This window comes from Platichthys flesus, chromosome 5 (assembly GCF_949316205.1).
Source record: "Platichthys flesus chromosome 5, fPlaFle2.1, whole genome shotgun sequence".
Lineage (NCBI taxonomy): Eukaryota > Metazoa > Chordata > Actinopteri > Pleuronectiformes > Pleuronectidae > Platichthys > Platichthys flesus.
Genome location: NC_084949.1, coordinates 23659138 through 23670317, shown reverse-complemented (window position 1 = coordinate 23670317; position 11180 = coordinate 23659138). Strand labels below are relative to the sequence as shown.

General features: G+C 43.0%; 1 protein-coding gene across 1 annotated transcript; it reads left to right on the top strand.

The window, feature by feature from the left end:
• Positions 1 to 272: 272 nt before the first annotated feature.
• Positions 273 to 10823, top strand: iqce (IQ motif containing E). Its single transcript, XM_062386941.1, has 21 exons — positions 273 to 661; positions 1596 to 1631; positions 1764 to 1806; positions 1882 to 2031; positions 2606 to 2707; positions 2885 to 2955; positions 3280 to 3393; positions 3477 to 3527; positions 3612 to 3682; positions 3768 to 3840; positions 4154 to 4194; positions 4643 to 4794; positions 5693 to 5748; positions 5858 to 6090; positions 6244 to 6351; positions 6882 to 7131; positions 7244 to 7330; positions 7588 to 7715; positions 7810 to 7895; positions 9556 to 9654; positions 9965 to 10823. The coding sequence occupies exons 1-21, from the start codon at positions 590 to 592 to the stop codon at positions 10078 to 10080; spliced, it is 2139 nt and encodes a 712-aa protein (XP_062242925.1). The 5' UTR covers positions 273 to 589; the 3' UTR covers positions 10081 to 10823.
• Positions 10824 to 11180: the final 357 nt, after the last annotated feature.

The following is an 11180-nucleotide window of genomic DNA, read 5'->3' as shown; positions in this document are numbered from 1 at the left end:
TAACAACACCGTCAAGCTAAATGAAGCCACTGGTTAGACATTTCAAAATAAAACTTCAAGTGTAAAACGCGTGGACATATAACTATCTATGTTCTCATTTTATTAAATATAATCATCAAAAATAATGCATAAAAAACACATATATTAAACTTAACGCAATTTGATACGAGTTAGCCATCTTTTTGAGTGTTTACTGCTTTACGATGAAAGCAGCGTCGGTCAGTTTCCTGTTCCGCTCGCTGTTCTCTCGCCAGCTTGCCGCGTCTCTTCAGCAGCTGCTCGCCTCCATGGTTGCTACAGACTCGTCTCCAGCGCCGATGTGAAAACACTGAGGTTCCACCGGGTCCTGGACGCGATGGTTACCGGTGTCTGTCCTCCGTGTCCCCGCCTCACTACGCGGAGACTGTGCAGAGCTGCGGACGAGAAGTGTGGCTGTTGTAGCGTCTCTTTTGTTGCCCCGTGTTTCTACTACTGCTGTTAGCGAGAGGTGTGAGTGTGTGTGTCTGTGTGAGTGTGAGTGTGTGTCTCCGGAAGAGACGATGAGAGGATCACACGCAGAGAAACACAAGTTTTCAGACTTAACGTGACGATGTTTAGTGAAGCTGGTAAAATGTCTGTGGAGGCGAGTGATGTCCAGACTGATGAGGACTGCGACGAGCTGGTGAGTCTTCAGCTACTGGTGGGTACTGGTGGTGACTGGTGGATACTGGTGTTTACTGATGGTTACTAATGGAGACTGATATTATCTGATGGTAACTGGTGGTACCTAAAGGTAACTGGTCGTTGCTTATGGATACTGATGGTAACTGATGTTAAATATTGGTAACTGGTGGAGACTGATATTATTTAATGGATACTGGTGGTACTGGTAACTAATGAAAACTTGTGGGTACTAATAGTAACTGATGGTAACTAGTACTAACTGATGGTAACTAATGATTCCTGATATTAACTATTGGATAATGATGGAAGCGGGCGATAACGAATGGTGGAAATTGATGGTAACTGATTACAGATGTTAAATGAGGGAAACTAATGGTTATTGATGGTAACTGATGGTAGCTCTCTTGTTGTTCTCTGACTGTTTCCTTCTTACGTTGAAGATTGAAGTTTAAACATTAATGCCCTTGAAGTTGTCTCACTAACAGTCAAATCCTGCTTTTTTTATATATTGATAATCGCTAACTATCACGATAAATCTCATCTTATTATTTCTTTTTAACTTTTAAGAATGATTTTCTCCTCCTGAGTCAAGGCTCTGGTTTTAATGACACTTTAATGTTGTATTTATGATTGTTTACATGATCGTTTAACACGCTGCTGTGATCCCATTTCCCTCTGATAGGATAATAAACCTGACTCTCCTCTCTCCTCTCTCCTCTCTCCCTCCTACTCTCTCCTCTCTCCCTCATCCTCTCTCCCTCCTCCCTCCTCTCTCCTCTCTACTGTCTCCTCTCTCCTCCCTCCTCTCTCCCTCATCCTCTCTCCCTCCTGCTCTCTCCTCTCTCCTCTCTCCTCTCTCCTCTCTCCTCTCTCCTCCTTCCTCCCCTCTCCTCTTTCCCTCCTCTCTCCTCTCTCCTCTCTCCTCTCTCCAGGATGGTTTTTCATTCTCGGCTGATATTTTGGAAAAGGTAACCTGATCCACTCTGATTGTTGACGATGTCTCTGTTTGTTTTGTCTCTCTGTTGATGTCTCCGTTCATAGAGATTTAGTTTACTGCACCTTTCCCTCTGCTTCAATCCCTTGTTTTTCTCCTCTTCCAGATAACAAGCAAGAAAAGATCTTCTAGGAAGCCTCCTTCCCCAAGTAAGACCTGTTGAGCCTGATACTATAAACAGATACTTTCTCTTCTAAACCCCATGATTGTTAATATACGTGTAGGGTCTCCATACCTCTCCAGCCTGAATGTGAACCCCAGGAGAGCGGCCGTGGCAGCCTGGAGACTACCCAGGGCGTCCCTGGGAGACACCAGAGGGGAAGCTGCTGGGGATAGTGGCTCGGCTCTTCTCACGTCCCTCAGCAACGGTCACGGTAAGCACCGTAAAAAAAAAGGCAGCTTAAACCCTGTCTGTCCTCGGGAGGGATGGCTGGAGGAGAGATTGATAGAAGAGAGTGTTTGTTCAGCTGATAAATGGTGTCCTGCTCAGGACTGGTGATAAGCAACTCCGCAGGTTTAATAAGAAATATCCCTTTTGGCTTGATCCTTCAGGACATCGACCCTAACATATTATCTTCTTATTAAGTGGTTATAACTGATCAAAGATTGTATGGAGGACATGACAGCTCCCCAAAAGGGAAACTAAACATCTTGACTGCACCCTGGTGGCTGGTTTATGTCATGTTAGGTAGTTTCTTAACCAACTGATGAATAATCCAAGTGCTCATTTTTCATTAAGTTCGGTTTAATGAGTTATTTTATGCTGTAAAATGGGATTAAACGTCATGATTTATAGTTGATAGTTGACGGACATGGCAAGACACCTATACTGTGGCAAGTGAAAACTGGTGGCACCCATATCTGAGATATAGGAGATCTGCTACACACAGTAATGAAACTGCACAGTCCCATTAAACCATTGAATCCCTCTGTCTCGCTCTTTTTCAGATCTGTCTCCTACGCTGAGATCGGTGTGCGACGTCACACCAGAGCTGCTCAAACAGACCCTGAGCCCGAGGAAACACAAACATCTCCACTCCGCATCCGTCGGTGAGAGAATGTGTAGGAGTGACAGTGGCAAGGGTAAAGGTGCAGCTAGCTGAGGGGCGGGAGACAGAAGCAGAAATTGAGGGGGCCTCATCCTCACCAGCTTTTTCATTCACTGCAAAGTGAAAATGTAAAGACCGTGTTTAACCGTCTCCTCGTTTTTGCCCGTATGTGCTGCAGGCTTTACAGTCGGCCCAGGTGAACACAGAGAGAAGGAGGACATGTACGATGAGATTATCCGCCTCAAGAAGGTACGATCAATAAGCAGGTCACTGAATACCTGCCAGGTCCAGTGTGAGATTCTGTACCTGACTCTCACCTTTGTTACTCTGCAAAAGGGAAAGGGGGTTAAAAGCAACAGTGCCCTCTGCAGCCACACACAATGAATGATTCTGCTGGGCTCCATGTCTGAGTGAATAAATGGTTTTCATGTAGAAAACAAAAAATCCCATCAACCTGTACCCCACTCACTGAACTGAAACACAACTGAATGGTGGATCTTACCCATAATCCCACTTTCTAAATGTTGACTTTAACTTTTTTGCTTCTTCTTTAATCCCTTGTAACGTCTGCAGAGTCTCCAGGCGCAGAAGTCTGACAATCAGCAAATGAAAGCAAAACTACGCCGCCTGGAGGAAGATAACGCTAAAAGAGAGAAGCAGATAGAAGAACTGCTGGATCCCACTAAAGTATGATATTTAAACTACTCCTCATTTTTGTGACAGAGACTTTAAAATGAATAAATACATTAACAAACGATCTCTCTCCACAGGGATCTGAGTATACTCGCAGTTTGGTGGATAAGAAAAGAGAGGGCAGTGTGGTGAGTTGGTCCAGACTGAAAGAACCAGAGATTACTTACAGGATTAAACTTAAACAGGTTCATGAAAGTGATTCTGTCTGTAAGGTTCTCAACGGCCTGAAGCAGAGAATTCTGAAGCTGGAGCAGCAGTGTAGAGAGAAAGAAAATGCCCTGAGGTAAAAATGTCTTCCCACCTTTCATCAGTCCATTCGGTGGCTGTGTGAAGCAGCACAATTTATTTTATTCCATCTTATTCTGCAGTAAACTGCAAAGTGACCTGAGGACCACCAACCTGGAGGAGCTGAAGATCACGGTAGAAACCTACTTTGAAGAGGTAACATCAATGCATCTAGACACATTTCAACTTTTTCATTATTTCTCCCATCTGAATATAGAAGTAAGAAGATCTTCTTGAACGTTACCGTGTATAGATTTTCAAAAGCAGAACACCTGAAACAACCAGCTAAAAAAGACACCCACATTGAAAATAGATTTTAATGTTCAAAGAGTGACTCAGCCACTGCTTTGTGCTTCTGTTTCTGTGAAAGCTGATGTTATCACTACATTTACTTTGGTTACAGTGTGCAAACTAAGCTGTGGAAATGCATCTCTCACCTAATGTGCTTAATGTTGGCCTCGTCTTTCAGATCCAGAGACTCCGGACGCTTTTAGGAGCTGCAGAGAAAAGGTATACGTCACCAAAGACACCAGCAGCATGCTTAAGTATCATTAATGTTATTTCTGAGTGGACTTTTTGTGTATCACAAGAAGTTATAAAAGTGTTAACACTCTCAGCCTGACACAGGAACTCTTAAATCCTCACATTTTCCTGAAATTATCTGGAGGTGAGCTGGACGCAAATATCCGAGTCAGTTGCAAATTGTATATTGTACGTTTTTGAGGGAATGTAATTCTTCAAGGTTATCTAATAAGAAAAAGTGATATCAAATTACACCTCAGCACTTTATAAAATCTGCAACAAATACAATGCACACCTGATATTTTTGATAACTTTCTTTATAAGAAGGAATTGGTCTCAGGATTTGTGACACGTTTAAAAAATACTGTAATCTGCTGATTTATTAATTGTGTCTCTCAGGACATCTTCATCTTTCTCTGTCTCTCTCCGTCTGCAGCAGTCGGGCGGAGAGTAAATGTTCCCAGAGGCAGCAGAAGACTTTAACCTCCACGGTTCATCGTCTGTCCGAGAACCTGAAGCAGCTCCAACAGGAGAACTCGACTCTCAGGGAGGAGCTCAACACTGACAGTCCTGCTGGAGGAGTCAAAGGTCTGTTTCTCACACACGACACCACACTGACCAAGAAGAGTTTTACTTTACATCTATTCCCTTCGTCAGTTTCTAGTTTGACCCTCACACAACCTCTTCTGAATGTGACACCTCTTTACTTAATTCACCTCTGCTTGGCTGGTTTCTTTCCTTCCCTGTTCTTCTGTGTGGGAGAATGTGAGATGCATGATCCAAATGTGTAAAGTCAGGATAACATTGTGGTAACTTAACTGTGTTATAGCTCTTAAGTTATTTATAACTTAAGAGCTATAGTCAATTTATAAAGTTTTGAAAAATGCATTTCACACACAGGAAGTTTTAAGATTTTGAGTTATTTTAAATGTTCACATATTCAGAGGAATATAATCAAATATTTTAAACATTTATTACTTGAGTTAATGGTTTAAGATTTTGATCTCATCAGAATTATGAGGAATATATACTCTTTTATTTTTGAATTGATACACATGTACTTATTTTTTACTTATTAATATTTGAGGAAAGAACCAAAAATATCCCATCAACAGGGTTCCTACAGTCATGAAAAAACTTGAAAAGTCATGGAATTTTAAAATGTGTTTTTCCAGGACTGGAAAAGTTATGGAAAAAAATAAAATCCCCAAAGTTTTGGAAAAGTCATAGAAATTTGTTGTATTCATATTTATTTCATGTCGTTCATTTACACTGAGTTTTAAATAATTCATATGCTTTTAAAGAAATACGCTCAAAATATAAGCAGGTGTTTGTGTCATTTAAGGTATGTTTGGTATTGGAAATTTGATTTAAAGTTATTGAAAAGGCATGGAAATCCATTGGGCAAAATGTGGATGAACCCTGCATCAATTACAGATAACAATAGAACAATGTTGTGTTGAATGTTTGTGATGGTGTTTCCCAGGTTACAGTGAGTGGAGTAAGCAGAGGCTGCTGCGCAGGTTGCTGGAACTGGAGAAGGTGATTTGAAACTGTTGTTCTCATGTGAACACTCAACCTCATTTGTTTCTGACTGACGCTTTAAAGTTTCGAGCATCATCACGAACAAACTCCTCTATCCTCCTATCAGAGGCTGCACGACACCAGAGGCCACACCCAGCCGGCCAACAGCAGCATCCGATTGGATCAGGAGGTCCAGGCCACGCCTGCTGATATTCCGGGGTTTACCATGGCAACAGAGGCAGTGGTCTCCGTGGGAACGATGACTGAAGAGGAGGAGGAGGAGTTTTCAGATCTGAGAGAAAACCTCGGCCAATTGGAGAAGGAGAAGTTTGAGCTTCATGAGAGTCTGACAAGTAAAGAGTGAGTGAACATTCACCTCCAGTCAAAACACTGAGGAATCCAGATTCACAGAACATACTAGTGAAAGAACAGGTTGAACACACTGTTATGAGCATAAAGCTACTGAATTAACTTTGGACTGTAAACTGTATTTGTGTTTATGTGTTATTTCAGTGATGAACTGACACAGATGAAGACAGAAAGAGAAGAACTGGAGAAAGAAACAGAGCGATGGAAGGAGGAACAAACACATGAACGTGACAGAGAGAGACAGCAGCATCAGTACGTCTATCCTCCTCAGGGAGGCTCCGCACGTCATCTTTGTATTCTTAATATTCTGCTGTTATGTTGCTGGTTCCATAAAAACCTTTCTGAAAATATTGATATACAAATGATTTGCATTTGAAACAGTAGCTTAAATAGAGAATTGTTCTTGTTCCTGTTGTAGAGATCACAGCTGATGCGTCAGTCCTTTAGAGGCTTTGTGGTCACATCATTAATGTCCCAGATACACAGTTGGTGTTGTCACACAGATCCACCTGAGAGTTATGTAAATGATGGTTCATTATATAACATCCAGGCCATAGACTGATGTGATTGAAGGAGACCTGGCAGTGTGAGTGATGTCATAATCAGTGCCATAGATACATTAGATCATAAAGAAGAGTTTTACATACAGGCTCAAAAATAAACAGATCCACAAGATGTTGATATGCAACTTTATCTTATCCCATTATAGGTTCCCTGTCAAAAACCTGTATATTTAGGTCCAAACCAGTATCATAGATTTAAAAAATGTGTGTGTCTCTCAGACAGGAGTTGGAGGAGTTGTTGGTTCGGATCCGAACTCTGGAGTCGGCCTTAGCCAAGCTTTCCTCTCCCTCTGCCACAACAACAGTGGACCATGATGACGATAAGGGCAGATCGGGTCTGGAGGAAGGAGAAGCAACGGACGCCCGAGCTAGAGAGATGGAAGGAGGTGGAGGTGAAGAGAAGAAAGGGGAAGAAAGAGAGACGGCAGCAAGCACCATCCTAACAAACTTGAGGGAGCACAGGGATAGGGTATGAAACACACTAGGGTTATGTAAAAAGAAATGATAGATGTGTGAGAGAAATGTCCAGAAACTGTCTTGAATCTTCGTTCTGTCTCCATCCCTCCACATTCTGTCTGCAGGACACTGTGATGCTGCAGTCTGCATTAAGAGCTCATCTCGTCAGAGAGGCACAGCTCAAGAACCTGCTGAAAGAAATACAGGACAAGGTTACACAGACACACACACACACACACACACACACACACACACACACACAAACACACACACAGACACTCACTGTACAGCAGTAAAGCAGTGAAAGAAAACATTGTTTCTAGCCAGCAGAGGGCTCTAGAAACTGATCCCTGTGAGCCTGCTGAAATCTCCTCACATGATTTTCCCTCTCTGTCTCGCCCACTGATCTCTCTGCTCTCTTGTGTTTCTCTCTTCTCCTTTATCTTTCGCTCATCTCGTCTTTTTTCAGACTGTGGATGCAGCGAGCCGCAGCGATGCAGCTTCCCCTGTGGGTGGAGACATGGATGTGGCTGCCTTGACGGTGCTGCAGTCTGCGTTCAGGGGTCACCTGACTCGCTGTACTCTCGCAGTAGAGAGGTGACTCATTTGCATCCAAGAAAAAAAGAAAGTAAATCAATCCAAACATGCAGAACAATAATGCAGCGTTGTGTTTGTGTGTTTTATCTTTTAGCTCAGGGTTCTCTGTGCCTTCTCCAGTGGGAAACAGGTTGCCCACACTGGTCCCGAGAAGACCTCGATCAATACCTGGCAGAACAGGTAAGGTTCAGACATGAAGAACTTTCTATGTCTCTGAGTTGGCAGAAGCTTAAGCCTGAGGCATCGTGTTCTCAGTCTGTCTGTTACTCTCTTGTGAGCGAGACATCTCAGGAATACTGTGAGGGAACTTCCTCAAAGGTTCTCTGGTGGGAACACCTTGAGATATTCCCTTCAAATTTGGCTGAAATGTTCACTCCTGAATGAGCTGATTCAATTTTGTGGTCCAAGGTCAGAGTGATTTCATAAAGCATGTTTTTTGGCATGGTATTGTTTTGCTCTCATTCATTTGGTTTAAAGAATGAACTCATTGATTTCAAGATCAGTGTGACCTCACATTTTGTGAACATGATTTATCAGGAGAGGAGGGAATAATATCTGGCAAAAACTTGACCTTATTCATTTTATATATTATGAACAAATAAAAAAAAAACATACACATTACAAAGCTTTGCCCACAAAAAACGTTTCTATTCCCTATTTATTTAACATTGAAGGTATAGAAACCACAAACCAGTCCAGAGTGTCGATCAGGAACAACATACTAGGCCCTCCTCTCCTCCTCTCCTCCTCTCCTCCTCTCCTCCTCTCCTCCTCTCCTCCTCTCCTCCTCTCCTCCTCTCCTCCTCTCCTCCTCTCCTCCTCTCCTCCTCTCCTCCTCTCCTCCTCTCCTCCCCAGCGTTGCTCATCACGTCTTCCCTGATGTGTTTATGAGTGGTTTCGGCCCTTGCTGGCACACTGATCTAATTCCAGGGTGTCTGTGTCCTGTTCACCAGCCGGGGCTCTGACAGCTTCCTGTCAAAGAGGGATGAGGGCGCTCAGCTGCTCTGTCGCTTCCTCACATGACCCCTGCAAAATCTAAAGCCTCCGCTGCTCAAGGGCTATGCCCGGGCTTCAGTCTGGTTTAATTTACCCTGCCAGGCTTCAATGCCCCAGAACCTCTCACGTGGCAGATGAGTGCAGAGAGCAGAGCAGCACTGTCACCAGTTTCTCTGCATGTTTACATTCTGACTCTCCACTTGATGTGCTTTGGGCTTCACTGTGAGACTTCAGCATCCTCGCTTGTGTTCCAATTATCTTAAACCGGTTTTCAGATATGAACTCTGGAATATGTTCTGAAAATCGAGTCCAGACATCTACTGGACTTTGCCTTTTCACAAATGAAGAACACATCAGGAGAGTATCCTTTGTCCACACATTCACAACAACAGGAGTTTTCAGTTTCAGTTCACAGCCCATCAACACCAGTGTAGGCTGTTATCGTTAAAAGCTCTCAAATATCAATTTCTTTCCATTTTTCCATCTTCCTTGGTGGCTTCTGGCACATTTTTGTCATCCTGAGACATTTGTATTGGTCCAGTTTCTTGTCCTCTGCGTGTTTAATAGCGTTTATCAACATGCCCACTCCCTCGCTGTGAACCTCCTGGAAATGTTCCTGCTGTATTCTCACACGGGCTTATGTTCCTGAAAATGTCTGGAGCAGTTCACACTGACATTTGAAATCTCACTGACAGCTCTTCCAAAGGATAATGTGGACTTCAGTGCAGATCTGAAAGAAGCTTTATGTAAAAATAGATCATCAAGTGCGTCATCCACTCAGATATTTTCAGTGTGTGTTTGAATTGAGCCCTAATGGCTGCATGTGTTGTTTTGATATGTTAAGGTGCCGCGTCCCGCCATGACGATGAAGCGAGGCCGGGTGATGAAGAGGACTCACTGCTCGTCTCTAACATTCACGCCTCCAGGACGACGCCCACCACAGGTCAGAGGGAGTTCAGGTTTCACTGTGTTGTGTCTGTTGAAAGCACATAAAGTCTTTGGGTCACCTCCTGCTTTGTATGGGCTGATGTGTCTGCATGAATATTTAAAGCTTATTGGATTTTCTAACGCTGTTATTAAAGGTTTGCTGGAGGGAAGTATTCAAGTAGAAATATGCACATTTTAAATCGCATATACTTCTGTATTCTGTTTTTTAAGGCTAATTAGGTTGAATGTATTTTTTTTTAAAGTCAAATGATGTCCCAGGTTGTAAATCACAAGTGAACCTGTTTATCTGTTGTGTCTCCAAACAGAGCTCCACTTCACAGCCGAGTCTGGAGGAGCCGCTGCAGTCGACTCGGACGATTCTGATGATATCATAGTGTCTCCGTCACGACCTCTGAGGAGCAGAGAAGTCTTAATGTTATAAAGTCTGTGTGTGTGTGTGTGTGTGTGTGAGAGAGAGAGAGAGAGAGCAAGTGTGTGTTGGCACTACTCCGAGCCTAAATATTCTGAACCTGCAGATGAGCAGGAGACGGGGCAGTCTTTTCCTGGGCGGAGGTATACTCACTCCTGAACACCGTTCCAGTTTGGATCTGTCAATGTCGTGATTTATCAAGACTCAAGATCCAAGACTTTATTGTCATGTGCTCAACAAAGTCGCTGGCAATGAGGTGCTTGAGGTCACAGGTTCCCATTTGGGCCAGATATTCTTAGTGGTTGTTTGTTTTTGCCAAAGTGCCTACTGCATGAACATTCAAATTCAAATCTCAGTGGGACCTGGATTCATGTCTGTGATCCTGACCCACCAGTCCGGGTGAGCCACATCGCCTGTAACTCACACGTTCAATAACTTACGAATCCCACGTTGACGTGTCACACTTGCACCAAACCAATGTCCTCACACTAATCTGTCTTACATGCTAATGAAACTGTGCCTGATTCTGAGGTATGATCGAGGGGATGATCGGCCAACTGATGCACTATTGAGCGAAACTGTGAATAAATTATAGATCAGCCTGCTGCAATACTAAACTCACAGTGGAGGATACACAGGGAGTTTGTATAATGCTCTGATAACATGTCAGCAGGTCAGCAGAGAGAGAGCGGGGGGGGGGGGGCAGTTTCTACATGGTGTATGTAACCTCATTTTCTGACACATTCAATAAAATGCTTTTTAAAAACAACAGTAAATTCTGTGGTCTCATGTGGTTCTTGTTGGATATTTAAGTATCTTTGCTCAAGTATTATACAGTTTGAGGTACTTTTAGATCTTTAGATGTAAAAGTTTCTTAAAAAGTTGTACTTGCACATCTTTGTGTCTTGTTTATGAGTTGTTTCACTGAAAGATTTCACCTTTTATCTTTCTCTATGATTGTGACACTTTGAAATGTGAAGAACCAAACATTTTTGTGTTTTGGATTTTTGGCCTGCGGTGGTGGTGGGGGGGGGGGGGTATAATGTGTGATTGAGATAAGACAACCATAGGTTAAACATTTTTTTGATTTTGCATTTTGTTACATGTTGTGT